Source organism: Lampris incognitus, chromosome 18 (assembly GCF_029633865.1).
Source record: "Lampris incognitus isolate fLamInc1 chromosome 18, fLamInc1.hap2, whole genome shotgun sequence".
NCBI lineage: Eukaryota > Metazoa > Chordata > Actinopteri > Lampriformes > Lampridae > Lampris > Lampris incognitus.
In genome coordinates, this window is record NC_079228.1 from 36678543 (window position 1) to 36696956 (window position 18414).

General features: G+C 46.0%; 1 protein-coding gene across 1 annotated transcript; it reads left to right on the plus strand.

The window, feature by feature from the left end:
• Positions 1–8942: 8942 nt before the first annotated feature.
• On the plus strand, positions 8943–18259 carry LOC130129049 (saxitoxin and tetrodotoxin-binding protein 2-like). Its single transcript, XM_056298844.1, has 6 exons — positions 8943–9204; positions 12194–12336; positions 14038–14102; positions 15262–15378; positions 15922–16026; positions 18119–18259. Exons 1-6 carry the CDS (start codon positions 9097–9099, stop codon positions 18178–18180), a joined length of 600 nt encoding a protein of 199 aa, XP_056154819.1. The 5' UTR covers positions 8943–9096; the 3' UTR covers positions 18181–18259.
• The last annotated feature ends 155 nt before the right edge of the window (positions 18260–18414 follow it).

Below are 18414 nucleotides of genomic sequence, written 5' to 3' on the forward strand. Positions count from 1 at the left end.
GAGACGTGGTAGTCTGCAGCCCTCCCCGGATCGGCAGAGGGGGTGGAGCAGCGACCAGGACAGCTCGGAAGAGTGGGGTAATTGGCCAAGTATAATTGGGGAGAAATCATATTGTCTTCCTTAGCCTTCACAGCATCACACCCATAGAGCACAAAAACTGGCAAACGGTCACCAACCCGCTCACCATATTGTTGTCCATATTATTTGAGGCTATTTGGTTTTCCAGCGGCGTTAGCTCAGGTGTGCCCTTGCCCCCACCAGTAGCAAACATGCTCTGACGGCGGGATGCAATTCTTTTTTCTTCCCTTATTTTTTTTCTTTTTGCCTCCACCTTCAGAGCTGACCACTTTTCTTTTCATTTCCGGCCCTGTCCTCTCTGTCGCAGTCACTGCATTAACTGCAGCAGCAACATGTAGCCACTCGCTGCATTGTCTTTTGCTTGTGACCCCCCCCCCCCACACTGCTGAGGCCACCGAACAATATCTGCTTTGTGACCTCCACCTCCTCCACAGGCACCTCGAGTTCTGTGTCAGAAAAAGTCCTTTTCTCCGTCTTCCTCTCGGTCGTTGCCGGGACCATGACATACCACTGATCAGCAGGCTCATTTATATGCATCAGCATTCGTGTGGTGCTTTGCATTGACCATATATGGTCGTGTAGAGGGCGGGGTTTGAGGCTGATACAGGTGCGCACATTTCCAAGTGGACTGTGGTTTATAAAGGGAAGGTTGCCTGGCACGGTTTTGTAAGTCCGATTTTTTTTTTTAAATATTTTTTTGAGCACACGCCATTTTCGGCTTTTGTGCGCACGTACCCTTTGAGTAAGGATCCTACGCAATGTTTTATAAACGAGACCCCTGGAGAGGGACAAGAGTCTTCAGGCAGCTGCGAGTGTGACAGGGGTCAGGCAAGGCAGCAGGAGTGGCCAGGCACAAAAGTGGTGGTCAAAGTGCTGCCTCAGGTCCAACAAAGCAAGGAGGCATGGGCAGACTTTTTAACAGACCCTGATAGGCTGCAGAGCTCCCCCAGCCTGTTGATGGTGGTTGAGCTGATCCTCAGCTCCCACTATCCACTGCTGCCTGTGAGCGTGGCTTCAGTGCCATGCAGCACATTACAACAGACTGGCGGAGCAACCTTTCAGTTGTGGAAACTGCTACACATTAGCATTGAGGGGCCAGCGGTTGCCCATTTCGATGAGGAGTGAGTTGTACAAAGATGGCTGTGAGTAGGGCAGAGCACTTCGGTGTAATTAAGATTTGCATTTGTATGGTTTCATTAGGTTTTTAGGTGCAAAACTTCTGCTATAGCCTGTTCTTTCACTCCCACACGGTTAAGCTCACTCGCTCAAGCACTCATAGTTAACGAGTCCATCTCTGGGGGGGGGGGGGGATGGATGGGGGGAAGGGTCGTACCATTTTCGATATGCAAGAATGTTTGTTGCTACACATCTATGACACACTGTGTCCTTGCTATGTTTCATTTACTTAAATAAAGATTAAACGTGACAACTATAGTCTTTGTTATTTTGTTAACTGCTAATGAGTTAAACAATTTGTATAGGGGCAAGTAAATATTGACTTTGGGCAAGTAGACTTCTGACCCACTTGAAAAAAAAACCCATTAACGTTGAACCCTGCACTCTTCACCTCCAACACATTCTTCACATATTCTTCCTTCAGAATTACTCCTACCCCATTTGTGCATTTATTTTTTAGTATTTCCCCCCTCTAGTGGTCATTAAGGAGTAATTCATTTGCTCCCTGTTATTGTTTCCATTGGTTACTTTAGTCTCCTTTCTTTCGTCCTCCACAACAGAACATCCACAATATCAATCAACTTTCTAAACAATAGGAAGATTGACCCCCTGTAAAGAGTGACGGGGTCAATCTTCCTATTGTTTAGAAAGTTGACTGATACTGAGGATGTTCTGTTATGTTTTTTATTTCTCGTTTTATGTCGTGGACTGAATAGCCCACAGTGCTGAAGCTCTGTGTATTTTGTGAATTTCAACATCTCTTCTGTGTGGGGCTTTTTTTTCCTTATGTTTGTGTTCTGTTGTTTGTTGAACATCATGAGACATGGGAGGGAGGAGAGAGGGGTTGGGAGGACGTGAGGTCTTGAGTTGATGCAGTTGGAGGGCAGTAGGGGGAGCTAGAGGACAAGCTAGGATGTAATTGACTGTAAGAGGGGAGAAGGAGTGTGACGTGAGTTGTTCAAGTAAAGAAGCGCATGCTAACAGACGCGTGTCTTCGAGTGGTCTCTTAGCAACGCAACAGAGGCGTGGCCGTGCAGTACGCGCGCCATCAGAACGACTAATGCACGCTCCATGCAGACCTTGGGTGCTGCATGACCCGGCGGTTTGCCTGTTTGTTTGAAGTTCTGTTGTTAAACTCTGTTTGTCTGTGTTAAATGATGTACTGTGCGGCCATTAGCTATTAAGCGACATGTTCTCAGTTTAATTCTTTTCTTTACTACTCATATAAAGTGGAATGTTTACATGTTATTTTGCTGCATCTCTACAACGCCATTTAAATGGCCGACCTACGTATCTTGAGCTGGAACGTTGGCGGTCTGAACTCGCCCATTAAGCGTGGAGGTTTTATGCCGCAGACGTGTTTCTGTGGCTCTGATTCAAGAGACGCGCCTGACAGCGAAGGACGCACAGCGGTTCCGAAACAAGTGCATAAAATCACAGCTCACTCATGCACGTCAAGTAAGGCTCAGACGTGGACACGCCGGCCTCAGAAAGTACATCCCGGCCTCAGAAAGTACAGGTCCCCCGGCCTCAGAAAGTACAAGTCCCCCAGCCTCAGAAAGTACATCCCGGCCTCAGAAAGTACAAGTCCCTCGGCCTCAGAAAGTACAAGTCCCTCGGCCTCAGAAAGTACAAGTCCCCCGGCCTCAGAAAGTACATCCCGGCCTCAGAAAGTACAAGTCCCCCGGCCTCAGAAAGTACATCCCGGCCTCAGAAAGTACATCCCGGCCTCAGAAAGTACAAGTCCCCCGGCCTCAGAAAGTACACCACGGCCTCAGAAAGTACATCCCGGCCTCAGAAAGTACAAGTCCCCCGGCCTCAGAAAGTACAAGTCCCCCGGCCTCAGAAAGTACAAGTGTTGCCATGCATTTGTTCTGGCCATTCACTAAACGAGGTGATTTACCTGGCTGAAGAGTTGTGCTGGTTGAATTCAGCTGGTGTAGTGCAGGGGTGGGACAAATACGTGGCAGGACTTCCTGAAGCCGGGTTGTCCACCTCTGATAAAGCTGGAGGTGTCCTGATTATAGTGGAAAGGAAGTTATAACTTGTGGTTATGGAGATTGGTAATGACAATGATGGTAGATTTGTCTATGTGCTGCTCTCTATTAATTATACAAAACTCTTAAGTCCTGATTTTGGTCAATTTAATCTTGTTTTAAGAAAACAAGATTAACATTTATTTAAAACAAGATTGAATTGACCAAAATCAAGGGAAAAAAACTTGAAATAAGCAAAATTATCTGCCAGTGGAATAAGATAATTCAAGATAATTCTACTCAATATTGAACTTATTGTACCAAATACAAGATATTGTCACTTGATAAGATTTCATTTTTTGCAGTGTATTAGTGTGTATTTACAGACCTAATGTTTTTCAGGTGAAATGTTTTATTATGACATGACTGTCAGTGGCTCTCGTTCTCATACAGTACAAAAACATTGTCAAAACTGTTAAAGAGCATTTGTAATCATAGGATGAGCTCTTCGCCATTGCTGTAATTCATTAATAGTTGTTTTTATTTATTATGTTGATCAGTTAATGGCTGAAAATACTGATCCATCATTTGAGTTCTGAAATCAAACAAGTGTCAAAACTGGTCAAATCAAGAGGAAAGAGACTCTATCAGACAAACTGATTAAACTCACATTTTCTTTCTTGTTTTTGCAAAAGATTAAATTCTGAACTTTGACCTGATACTAGTATTCATCCCTGTGGTGTCTTGTGTTGATGGAAGCTACTGAAAACCCATATTCTTGGTTGGTAATGGATTAACTGTGGAGGCTTTGTGACATTGTGAGTTTGACCAGACCAACAACAGAGCTGCATTTTTGTTCTTTTTTTATAATAAAAAAAAATACAAAAGTATATTTACAAAGTAAGAATGTGGGGGTCAAGGCCTGTCACCCTTGACCGACAAGGATGATGTTCGATAAATTGTAAATCCAGTTTAAAGAATCACATCCTAAAATGAAAATGTAAAGTGACGGTTCAGAGGCTAAAAGACCAAATCTGTCAGCCGTCATAAAGTGTATCTCCACGACTGTTACTGCTAGTACTATTACTACTCCACTGAGACGTGGAAATGAGGAGTTGGTTTTCTCCAACAATCCCGTAACAGAGGTTCCATCTTTGTCACTGAAATGCTCATTATGCTGCTTAAGTGAGATTATTGAGTCTTCTAATCATAAAGGAAATCAAATCAAATCTCATTGTATAGTGATCCAGAGTACGATTTGATATACTTGGCTAGATCTTGCCATTGATGAAGGCGAACTTCAACTGGAAGGCTTTGAACGGGGTCTGTGCTTCCGGCGGGAAACGTTGGAGTTGCACAGCTGTCATTTGTGAAACACACATTGCTCTGCTGATGTGGAACTGTTAGCATTGTCCCTCACACCCAAACATTTTCCGCCTGAGTTTGGGCAACTTTTCGTGGCTGCAAAAAAAAAAAAAAAATTCTAGAGTTCCATTGATCGACTTGTAAACCCTGCCCCTTCAACCGCTTTGGCCTCCTCTGTTGAACGCTTCGATAAATTCGTAGCTTATTTTGTTGAGACGGTTAAGAGTATCAACGCCTCTGTAATGCCTCAAGTATAACTTTTCCAGATGCCTCCTTCACATTGCGGAGTGAATTTACCCATATTTCCCTGAATGATCTGCTTAGAATTATGTCACACATGCATTTATCCTCCTGTGGCATTGACGCTCTACCCCCCAGATTGTACAGTGCATCCGGAAAGTATTCACACCCCTTCACTTTCCCCACATTTTGTTATGTTACAGCCTTATTCCAAAATGGATTAAATTCCTTTTTTTCTCATCAATCTACACACAATACCCCATAATGACAAAGTGAAAAAGGTTTTGTAGAAATTTTTGCAAATTTATTAAAAATAAAAAAATGAAATATTGCATGTACATAAGTATTCACACCCTTTGCTATGACACTCAAAATTGAGCTCAGGTTCGTCCTGTTTCCACTGATCATCCTTGAGATGTTTCTACATCTTGATTGGAGTCCACCTGTAGTAAATTCAATTGATTGGACATGATTTGGAAAGGCACACACCTGTCTATATAAGGTCCCACTGTTGACAGTGCATGTCAGAGCAGAAACCAAGCCATGAAGTCAAAGGAATTGTCTGTGGACTTCCGAGACAGGATTGTATCGAGGCACACCTCTGGGGAAGGGTACAAAAACATGTCTACAACTTTGAAGGTCCCGAAGAGCACATTGGTCTCCATCATTCGTAAATGGAAGAAATTCGGATCCACCAGGACTCTTTCCAGAGCTGGCCGCCCAGCCAAACTGAGCGATCGGGGGGAAGGCCCTTGGCCAGGGAGGTGACCAAGAACCCGATGGTCACTGTGACAGAGCTCCAGTGTTCCTCTGTGGAGATGGGAGAACCTTCCAGAAGGACAACCATCTCTGCAGCACTCCACCAATCAGGCCTTTATGGTAGAGTGGCCAGACGGAAGCCTCTGCTCAGTAAAAGCCACATGACAGCCCACTTGGAGTTTGCCAGAAAGCACCTAAAGAACTCTCAGACCATGAGAAACCAGATTCTCTGGTCTGATGAAACCAAGATTGAACTCTTTGGCCTGAATGCCAAACGTCACGTCTGGAGGAAACCAGGCACCTCTCATCACCTTGCTAATACCATCCCTACAGCGAAGCATGGTGGTGGCAGCATCATGCTGTGGGGATGTTTTTCAGCGGCAGGAACTGGGAGACTAGTCAGAATCGAGGGAAAGATGAATGGAGCGAAGTACAGAGAGATCCTTGATGAAAACCTGCTCCAGAGCGCTCAGGACCTCAGACTGGGGCGAAGGTTTACCTTTCAACACGACAATGACCCTAAGCACACAGCCAAGACAACGAAGGAGTGGCTTCGGGACAAGTCTGTGAATGTCCTTGAGTGGCCCAGCCAGAGCCCAGACTTGAACCCCATTGAACATCTCTGGAAAGACCTGAAAATAGCTGTGCAGCGACGCTCCCCATCTAACCTTACAGAGCTCGAGAGGATCTGCAGAGAAGAATTGGAGAAATACCCCAAATATAGGTGTGCCAAGCTTGTAGCTTCATACCCAAGAAGACTTGAGGCTGTAATCGCTACCAAGGGTGCCTCAAGCAAGTACTGAGTAAAGGGTGTGAATACTTATATGTACATGCAATATTTCAGTTTTTTATTTTTAATAAATTTGCAAAAAATTCTACAAAACCTTTTTCACTTTGTCATTATGGGGTATTGTGTGTAGAATGATGCGGATAAAAAAGGAAATTAATCCATTTTGGAATAAGGCAGTAACATAACAAAATGTGGGGAAAGTGAAGGGGTGTGAATACTTTCCAGATGCACTGTATATAGAGGTATTAGAAGTCATTGTCCCTTGTCTTCTCTTTATTGTAAATGAGTCAGTGTCCTCTGCTTTGTTCCCTGCCTATTTCAAACAAGCCTGTATCCAGCCCCTTTTAAAGCAACCTGGCCATGATCCAACACGCCATCAAAATTACAGAGCAAACTCTAAATTAACTTTTGTCTCAAAATCGTTGAGACAACGATTTACGATTTGTTTAGCTGTTGCTAAACAACTACTGGGAATGGTGGAAGCTAATCTCATTCTTGACCCATTTAATTCTGGTTTTTACCAGCTGCATAGTCCTGAAACTGCTCTGCTGAAAGTCACTAATGATATGGCACGGTGGCCCAGTGATCAGCACTGTTGCCTCACGCACAGCAAGCAGGCCCCGGGTTCAGACCCCAGGCCGTGGGGGGTTTGCATGTGTGGAGTTTGCATGTTCTCCCCGCATACCACTGCTATGCAGATGACACTCAGCTTTATGTTTCATTTAAATCCGACAGGCTTCGTAATCTGGATACTCTACCTTACTGCTATCAAAGATGGGATGTCACTGAGTTTTTACAGCTGAATACAGACAAAACAGAAATCTTGGTTATCGGCCCAGACCAGATTTCAAAGAGTATTAGTCCATACCTCTGGCACTTAGCAGGAAATATAAGACCCTCTGCTAGAAATCTTGGTGTTGTGATTGATGAAAACCTGAAATTTGACCATCACATTAAGAAATTGGTTCAGTCTTGTTTTTTTACAACTCAGATATTGCCAATATCCGTTCAGCATTGCCTAAGAACATTGTAGAGCAAATTATTCCTTGCCTTTATCTCTCCCCACCTGGATTACTGTAACTCCATATTTTCTTGTTTAAGTGAGTCGGCAATTACTCGACTTCAGCTGGTTCAGAACGCGGCAGCCAGGCTTTCGACAGACACAAAACGAAGACAGCATATTACCACCATTCTGGCCCACTTATGCCGGCTTCCTCTACACTTCAGATATCAGTTCAGGGTCCTCCTGATCACATTCAGAGCCCTCCATGGCATGACACCCTCTTGTATTTCTCAATTTACAACCCAATACTCTGCACCAAGAATACTCGAACATCATCTGACCAGTTGCTCTTCACTGTCCCATGGTCCAGGCTCAAAACACCGTTTTAGCTGCGACACTATGGAATTGCCTCCCCCTCTGTCGGGTCAGCTGAGTCTGTACCACATTTAAAAAAATGTTTTAAAACCCCACTTGTATAGGCCAGTGTTTTTACGAGTTTGTTACTCTGCAACTCCTATTGGTTTTACTCGTCTTTAATCTTTTGTTTGTTTACTGTTGAGTGGTTTTCTTTCTATTTTATCAGCTGTATTTTTACGAGCTGTTTTCATGTTGTGTATTCTTATGCATCTCATTATCAGCCGCGAAGCGCTTTGTAGCTGCTGTTTTGAAAAGTGCTACATAAATAATCAAGTTTGCTTACTCTGCTGATCCTCGTTCAGCCCGACTCACAGTGGTTTATGTAATCCTATCACATGTCTGATCATGGCTGGAATCCGAGTCAGCTGAGCCTGCTTCGTTTGTGTTTCAGGTGATATGAACAGAAGTAAACTAATCAAAACACTGCCATTATACTGCTGCAAGAGGAGGAAAAACAATCAATCTGTGCTACGGTAACGTCAAAGGTAAATGTAGATTAATACAGATCGATTCAAAAACCAGCTTGTTCCATCATATTAAATGAAGTAATGGGGAAATAGCGGTTTATACACGTGTCAAACAACGGGGGAATATTGTGTATGAATCTTTAAAGACTTTTTATGGCACTCAGGGAAGAAATAGTTATTCTGTTCTATACACCCTGGTTCATTCGGGATGGCCGGGTTCTGCTCCAGGACTGTTCTTTAATAAGCAAGGTTTCCTCTGCCAGCTGGTCTTAATCATATTGAGCCACAGACTGGGAGACGTTTCTTGTTTTCTTTTATTTCTTATATCTCCCCCAGTTTTGTTTGGTTTTTTTTTTTTTTTTTTACTAAAGCCTTCTGGAAAGTTCAGAATGGCTGATAACCATATCCAGACGCAACAGCAAAGAACAACATCTCTGGAGTCGATACTGTGATGAAACGGTAGCGGCGTGTGTGTTGCTGTCCAAGGCCTGTCCCTCCAAATAAGTTAATGATTACTGCGTCTGAACCGAACTCACTGGATCACTTGGATCTGTAGGTGAGTTTGCATTTGTCATCAAATGTAATTCGGGCAAATTCCAGACTTGCCCAATTTTGGGGTTGTAAAGCACACCTCCCCCTGGCAGGGATCTATTAAAAGACGGAGGCTGTCCGCTCAGTCCTCTGGTTTTCTTCGGGTCTGGGACGTCCTCTTACTTTAGTGGAAACTGTTGAACAAATTTCTCATCTTTCTTCCCGTCTGAGCTGTTGGGTTTTAGTTATCCTGCCTGCTGGTCCCGTGCAAGACCGCTCCAGTTTGTCTTCATCATGTTTTTGCGGGTCCATGTCTTTCTGGTTTTGGCTGGTTTGAGTCTGAGTGCCTCTGAAGACTGTGAACAGCTGCTCACTCCTCTTCCTCTGGACGACCTCAGCAAGGTACCAACACACACCTGAGCCCTGTCTGTCTGCGTCTGTCTGTTTGTCTGTCTGTGTCCATCTGTCTGTCTGTCTTTCTGTTTGTCTGTCTGTCTGATCTGGCTATATCTACATTATATATATATATATATATATATATATATATATATATATATATATATGTGTGTGTGTGTGTGTGTGTGTGTGTATGTGTGTATATACATACATACATACATATATATATATATATAGCCTGACGAAATTAAACATTAAACCGGCAGAGGACATGGAAATATCTTTTTTGGGGTCTTCATCAGTGCAAACAATTTTGGGGGGATGCAATTTACCTTGGTGCTGTGCCAAGATAAATTGCGCGCCCCCCCCCCCAAAAAAAATTGTTAGCACCAGCTGCTACTGGTCTTTATTCTGAACAATACAATTTGATATTCAGTTTAAATAATAAGAAAATAAAAGCATCGATAACCATGAAAAACTAAACTAACACACCCACTGCAAAATAGTGCAAAAAAAATAACACTAATGGCTCATCCTGGTAACACAAAGAGCACACAAATTCACAATTAACAATCGCACATCCACAGGCCTTGTAGTGTTACAACTGGATGTGTACAGCTTGAGTGCAGACTAGCCTGTGCCTCTGTCCAGGAGCACAGACAGTGTTATGGCGGCACAATACACAAATGGCATGGGGTTCCTCTCAAGACTATGCTCTAGAGTCTAGAGCATAGTCTTGAGAGGAACCCCATGTCGTTGGGTGTGGACAGATACACAGACACTCTAGACTCTAGACTGTCTGTGTATCTGTCCACACCCAACGAATACAGAAACGTTAACGGAGAAGATCTCACAATCTGTAGGCGTTTGTTACTTTTAAAGGTTGGTCACTTGATATTTCATGCCCACAGTCACATTTTACCAGATATTTCCATTCAGAAGCAGTCCATGTGTACGTCGCGGTAAACAAGATGACTTCCCCTTTCCCGCTCGCTCTTCCCAGTATCCTTTACGGTCACAGCGGGTTACCCAAATTGAGACAGTGTCATCTGGTAGCGTTAATAATTACAGTCATATTTTCCCACCCGGCTACGTTCTCCCCTGCTATAAAAGCAACGTCCTCGGTGACTTAATTCACACAACTTCATTTACTGCTTCTGTAAAGAACACAGCACCCCTACCGGTCAACAACTGAGACGGTGCATCAGGACTTAATGTTATAGCGTTCCATGCTGTGATGTGACGTGGTTTGAATGCACCCCAGCATTTTCCCTCTGGCTCTGGCGAGGTGCTGGAGTGGGTGCAGTAACCTTAATGTCCTCAGCACATCTGCTGTGAGTTGCAGGGGCAGCCGGCTCTGGCTCTGACACATGTTCAGTGACAAGACAGTACAGTGACAACCAGCTCGTCATGTCCACAGGCTCTGAGACCTCACTGTTCTGATCAGGCATTTCGCCTCTGTCTCTCTCCTGGCTCTGATCCAGACTTGGGTATGTAGTTTCTTCCAGCACAACATACTCAGGGTCTGGATCTGGGTGGTCTTCTGCAACTTCGGTAGAAGGAGGTGCTATAGCAGTCGGGACACTTCCTTTCCGTTCCCTGGGTGTAGGAACTGGACCAACACATGGCCTAAGGTTGGCTCTGTGGACCCTTTCAGTTGGGTCAGCCTCCACTGGCTCTACTGCTGCCCTGAACCTTAAGAACCATGTAAATAAATAGTAGGCCAGTGACATAGGTAAACTAGCTGACCTACTTCTACAGGGGGTCAGTACACTTTGCCCTTCTCAAAGTTCAAGTCTTTCTGCAGCTTTTTGTTCAGCATACTGCCTTGCTCTGTTTTGTGCCTCATTTAAGTGCTCCTAATGGACCACTTGCCGGTCATGTTTCCTATCCAGCACTTGTTTTTGACCCAGCAAAGCGTCTACAGGCAGGTGTGGGTGCACCCCAAACATGAGCTAGTACACTGCGGGACCTGTTGTGGCATGTGGCGTTATATAGTATGCATAGACCAGTTCTAGCAAAAACTCAGGCCAGCGGCGTTTCTTTTCTGGCAGTAGTGTGCGGAAGAGGTCATGTAGTGTCTTGTTGAAATGCTCACTGAATGTAACCCCTCTGGCACACCATACTTCATAGACCACTCCCCAAGGATGACCTTAGCAGTTGTATCAGCTTTCTGGTCTCGTGTTGGGAGCGGGATCTTTGACTCCCTCTACAAACCTGTCTCTGACTGCTGTTTTTGCATCAGATACTGCATCTGACTTTTCAGGCAGTGCATATATGTTCACCAAAGTAATCACTGATTGGTCAGTTGTCCCTTTCACAATAATATACCATCTCTCGGGGCGGAGTCGGATAACACGCATGTGTGCAGTGACCACTTCGTCAAAAAAATCCCTCTTCATAACATAAGATCATGTCCAGCATGTCTTACTTTCTGTTTATACCCTTCTCTCATAATGTCGTCTAAACTAGCGCAGTTCCGGCTAAGCTAGCTCCATCTGGTCCCTTCTGCTTTGCACTTCTTGCCCTCCATCTGAAGCCCGCGCGTCATCAGAATCACGTGGCTGCAAACAAGCTGTTGACTGCGCCCCATGCTGCTTTCTTTAGGATAAATCCAGATCCTGATCCCTGGTGTGACTGGTGGCTGTGAGCAGCTGTCTGCCAGCTGCTACAATGGCAAACGGCCGCTCTCCGGCCGACAAGATGGACGAACTGCTACTCCTAAACGGAGAAAGATCCGCCGCCCTGTGCCTCGCATCTCCGATATATTCTCTGCGCCATTGCACTTTATCACCTCTTATTTCGCCTGTATATGTCAATCCTTGTGTGTATATGTGAAGATTGTTGTGTTGTAGTGTTGTGATTCTATGTTAAGTACACCAAGAGAGCCACGAAACCAGAGTCACGTTCCATGTATGTGCAAAGCTACATGGCCAATTAGCATGATTCTGATTCTAAACTGGCGTTAAAGACACAAACCCTCTCTTCTCTGCAGCTGTTTGGCAGATGGAACTTCATCGAAGGTTTCACGGACCACAAATTATTTTCTGACATCCTGAGTGTGGTGGACAGCTCCTGGATTGACATCACGCCGACACCTTCAAACAACTTTCTGGTCGTATATGAGTTCAATAAGATGTGAGTTTTCGCCCAGCCCGCATCAGACATGTTAAGAAATATCCGTTCAGATTTAAATCCACGTAGTAATCGGGTTGTTGCTCTGGCTGCCCAACCAGAGGTTGCTTTGCTCTCAACATGGGCAGCCTGATTGGCTTGTTCACATGGCGCTGTTTGGTCCCATAGAGAAGGTGAGGAAACGGGGATGTTAGTTAAGGGCTGCAGAAGTACGAAAATGGTAACGGCAAAACCCATTCCAAGATTAGACTAATCTTGTTTTCTATAATACCCCCTTCAATGTACAGACCGCACAACCGGACTATGTACATGTGATTGTTAGAAGGTGTAATAACACAGCGGGGGCCGTGGGACATCAGATGGGTTCTCTACAAACACAACACGGTAATAATGGAGATACGGTCCACGCTGTATGTTTAACTCTGAGCCTTCACAGATCTCGGTGATACCGCCTGTTAGTTACTATGTGGTGGTGCAGAGTGGCAGTAAAACTGTCGTAGTTGGGCGTGTCCGGCTAGCGTAGCGGTCTATTCCGTTGAACACGGGGATCGCCGGTTCGAATCCCCGTGCTACCTCCGGCTTGGCTGGGTTGTCCCTACAGACACAATTGGCCGTGTCTGCGGGGTGGAAAGCCGGTTGTGGGTATGTGTCCTGGTCGCTGCACTAGCGCCTCCTCTGGTCAGTCGGGGTGCCTGTTCGGGGGAGAGGGGGAATAGCGTGATCCTCCCACGTGCCACGTCCCCCTGGTGAAACTCCTCACTGTCAGGTGAAAAGAAGCGGATGGCGACTCCACATGTATCAAAGGAGGAGGCATGCGGTAGTCTGCAGCCCTCCCCGAATCAGCAGAGGGGGCGGAGCAGCGACCGGGACGGCTCAGAAGAGTGGGGTAATTGACCGGATACAATTGGGGAGAAAAAAGGGGGGGGGGGAACCTGTCATAGTTAACTAGAGACCAGAACCTCAGGACAGACGAGACAGTACAGGACAAAACATCCTGCGAAAAGAACCTTTACTCACCCACTCTTCCCCTCTTTATCCTCCTCTTCCTCTTTTCAGAGACGTAAAAAAAAAAAAAGTTGACTTGTTGGCCAACTCGAGCAGACAACCTTTTCTGCACAGTTCCCTCGGGAAGCGTCGCTGTCATCGTACAGGAGGGCGTGACCTTTGGACTGCACGGGGAAGTGGGAAGTTTCATCTTCCGTGCTCACCGCTTTCGATTCGGTTAGCGTGAAGGGACGTGGGATGCAGATTTCTCAACTCGCCAGTTTGTTTCAAGGAGGCATCTCTTTTATAGCCACACAGCCAATGAAGAGAGAGACAGACCACAAAGCGACTGAATATATGTTCACTTGGCGTCAGCTCAGCACGCGGCCGTTCGGTGCGGCGGGACGAGGACCCCTGTAGCTCACTGCTGCCTCATAACACGTTCCTCTATGACGACAGCATCCTCATAACAAGAAAAGGTTTTAAAGTTCATTACCGTTCCCAGTGGATTCACAGTGTTGACCCGGCGTCACCGAACTAAACACAGCAAACAAGGGTTTAACAAGAGTTGGACGTGGTTCTGGGGTGGAATTACAGCTTCAAGACCCCATTATGTCGCGCATTTCCAAGTCGAAAGTCAGACATCCCAGTCTGACTGTGACTGTTTGCCACTTTGTCTTTCAAGTTTTAAATTGATATTTCTCCTCTCTCAACCTTCAGCAATGGAACATGCAACATCTCTACCTCCAACATGACACTCACTGGTGATAAGACTACCGTGACACGTAAGTCCAAGTATCTGATACGCTGGTGTAGATCAGGTCAGAGACTGCAGCATGCAGGTGTGCTTATTTCTCCAAGATGGAGAATTGTGTTTTTTTTGCTTTTGCCCCCCCCCCCTTCTCCCCTAGTTGTACTAGGCCAGTTACTCTATTATCCGAGCCGTCCCGGTCGCTGCTCCGCCCCCTCTGCCGATCCGGGGAGGGCTGCAGCCTACCGCATGCCTCCTCTGACACATGTGGAGTCACCGGCCGCTTCTTTTCACCTGACAGTGAGGAGTTTCACCAGGGGCACGTAGCGCGTGGAGGGATCACGCTATTCCCCCCGGTTCCCCCTCCCCTCTAAACTGGCGTCCCGGCCGACCAGAGGAGGCGCTAGTGCAGCGACCAGAACACATACTCACATCCGGCCTCCCACCCGCAGACATGGCCAATTGTGCCTGTAGGGAGGCCTGATCAAGCTGGAGGTAACACAGGGATTTGAACCAGCGATCCCTATGTTGGTAGGCAACAGAATAGACTGCCCAAGAATTGTGTTTTTATGGTGCTCTTTTCCCATCGAAAATGCTAATAAACAAGAGGGGGGAAAAGGCATACTTTGTAATTCTCCAGCTTTGCCATCAAACTTGAGTTAAAGATCCAGTCCAATGAAAACCCCTGTTTTCCAGTCTCAGAGGGTTTGTTCATGTGAAGCTACACAAAATATCAGAAGTGCTGTTGTAGTGAAAATGTGACTAAAGCCTCCTGAGAAACTCTCCTCCTGGGTGTCAACACAATTAAACTGTTTCAGAAGACCAAGCAGCTCCTGGTAATAAATGGCATCATCTAATACTCTGATTTGATTGGACAGTCAATGAATTGTTTGTCACTTGGTCTGTTTTTGAATAGTTGCCTAGCAACGCCACGCTAGTTAGCGAGCTAGCTAGCTATCCGTAAAGAGTCGCATGAAGTCGACCTGCTGAGAACTGTCTTGAGTTCAGAAAGGGGGCGCTAACAGTTACGGCAAATCAAATGACACTTCTGAAGGTGACCCCTAGCATTAATGCTACACAGTAAGACCTGTCTGACTGGATTAAAATCCCTGGACCGGATCTTTAGATATGAGTCCCTGTATCGCCACTGTAACGAGCAGCCTTTACAACTAGCTGCTTGCCTCTCTCCCCAGATGCGGAAGGTGTGTCTGACGTAAAGATTTTGCCCTCCTGCTCCCGCTGTGTGACCTTCTCCTTCGTCAGCACCGTCCCAAATGCGGCGGTTCCCATCCACTCTCTCTATGTGCTAGGTAAGCTGCCCAGCCGTGGACCTGCTGGGAATTGTGTGTGTGTGTGTGTGTGTGTGGGCAAGTGAAGTGTAAAAGTGAATAAATATTAAAGGATTGTAATAAGAGAGTCCGCGGTGGTGTAGCGGCCTAAGCATCGGCTTTGTGTCGATGCAGTTGCCCACCGGGGACGGGGGTTCGCGCCCCGGTCTCGTCAGATCCGACTATGGCCGGACACGATGAAGCAGCAGTAGTTGGCAGCGCTGTCTTCGGGAGGGGGGCGGAGTCGGCTTGTGTTCGTCACGTGAATGCGTCTCTGGGTGTGGGGAAAAAGCAGTGGTTGGGCCTGGAGTCGCCTTGTCACGGAGGTGGGGAGGCGTCTCCTTCCAGACTGCCGGCCGGAGAGACGCAGTTGGCGAAGGCATGCAGTACGAGGGTGGGTGTTTGAATTGAAATAGGGATCGATTGGCCCCTAAAGTGGGAGAAAAAGTGGGAAAAATCAGAAATAAATGTGAATAAAAAGGATTGTAACAAGAGAATAACATGGTGTCTGTGTGATATCTCCAGGCAGGTCTGCGGTTCTGGAGGAATCCGAGCTGGTAGATTTCCGGAAGCAGGCGGAATGTCTCCACTTCTCTCAGCCGCCGAACTTCCACTACGACGCCAAACAAGGTTCCCATTCCCTGACTGCGTGACCATGTTGAGAGACTGACTGACTGATCCGTTTGACACGATTGGGCCGCGGGGGGTCACGCGACCAACGACGTCACTGAAGTTGCACGATTGGTCGGCCGAGAGCCGTGACGGGGAAGACGCACGGTCAAAACGCCCCGAATGACGATCACTCTGGCGAAACTCTCGCTGGCGCGTTCACGAAAGGATTGCGCGGCTTTTGCGGCCGCTGCGCCTCCTGCACAAATGAGAGCAAAAGAAACCGTGTAATTCTCAAAGCAGCCACGATGGGCGCTATACAGCCCCGGCTGTGCTGCAAAGCAAGTAGTGTCTCAGCGCTCCGGTGCACTTGGCGCTATTTACATGAGGTAATATGTTTACTGTAACGTGCATGGATAAGTAGACACCTTGGTCCTTGACTAACGGGTCGGACCCTTTAGTCCAGTGTTTCTCAACCCAGTCCTCAAGGACCCCCTATCCTGCAGATTTTCATTGTAACCCTGCATAGGTAGCCCCGCTTGTACTTACTCGACCAATCATCTCGCAGCACTTCATTATGCAAGGTGTGCAACGTCTGACAAAATCCATTGCTGATTGGTTGAATAACTACAAACAGGTACCTATTCAGGGTTGCAAAGAAAATATGCAGGATAGGGGGTCCTTGAGGACTGGGTTGAGAAACACTGCTTTAGTCGACTGGTTAACGTTGTCGCTTGCGGCGTGGAAGACACGGGTTCGCGTCCCGGCTGTGGCGACGGTCTCCCAGACTGCCCCCCGAATTCGCTACAACACATTTGGTGCAAAATTGGCCCCTTTCTGTTTATCCCTGCCCCCCTCCCCTCCTTTATTTCCTCTTCAATTGTATTTGGCCAATTACCCCACACTTCTGAGCCGTCCCCGTCGCTCCCCCTCCCCGCAGACATGGGCAATTGTGTCTGTAGGGACGGTTGACCAAGCTGGAGGTAACGCCGGGTTTCGATCCAGCGATCTCCGTGTTGGTAGGCAACGGAATAGACGGCCACGCCACCCAGACGCAAGAGTTTTCTTTCTTTAGTAAAGATTCCTCAAACGTTCCAGTTTCTGGAAACAGGCAATAATACCTGTCGGTGGGTCAGAAGTTGAGATATTTATTATGAGACTTCATATCGAGACGAGATAACTTGATACTTGGTTACATTGCCGTTTCTTACTATATTATTATTATTACTAGTATTACTATTATTTATTTCAACGAGAGTGGTCAGTCTACAATCTCTTTCAAGACAGGCGGCAGACTCCAAACCACAGTCACAAATGGATTTTAGTTTCCGAGTAACTTTTCACATGAGCAGGAGTCAGACCTGACGTGTTACTCACGCTGACGGAAGTGACGTGCAAAAAGAAATATTATGAGAATGAATATGAGGCTGCAGTTTTATGTCCCTAAGAACTCTGGACGACAGCATGTGAAACGCAGGGCAAGAACCAATCAGTAAAGTCTGCACGGAGAAGGCAGTGAGACAGACAGGCAGACAGGCAGACAGACAGACAGACAGGGAGATAGATAGATAGACAGACAGACAGACAGACACACAGACAGACAGACAGGGAGATAGATAGATAGATAGATAGATAGATAGATAGATAGATAGATAGATAGATAGATAGATAGATAGATAGATAGATAGATAGACAGACAGACAGACAGACAGACAGACAGACAGACAGACAGACAGACAGACAGACAGACAGACAGACAGACAGACAGACAGACAGACAGACAGACAGAGAGATAGGTAGATAGGTAGATAGACAGACAGACAGGGAGATAGATAGATAGATAGATAGATAGATAGATAGATAGATAGATAGATAGATAGATAGATAGATAGATAACTCAATACTCCTTCATGAAGCAGTGGCTTTGATTCTGAATAGAGTTCAAATTACCTGCTATCTTTTTATTTATAAATCAAAATGGTCACACTATTTGACATGCTGTTAACATGTATTGTCTTATACCTCGTCTTTTTTCCTTTTGCTCTCTCTCTCTCTCTCTCTCTCTCTCTCTCTCTCTCTCTCTCTCTCTCTCTCTCTCTCTCTGTCTCTCCAGATTTCTGTGCCAAGAAGACGGAAGAATTAAAAGAGGAAGAGCCAGCTGAAAATGTTTCCTGATACAACTCCATCTGTCAATAAAGCAGATGTTTTATAGTGACTTTAAGGCAATTAAAAAAAAATAAAAAATAAAAATCGACTCTTTTATTCTCTAACTGGGACGTGGTCGGTGGACGCCGTTCTCATTTTGATAACAAAGCAGTTCATTAAACAGCTTCGGAGCTCCACACACAGACAACAGGAAGGAAGAACCATGTATACAAATGGCAGCTCTGCGAGGAAAGATGGCGTGCG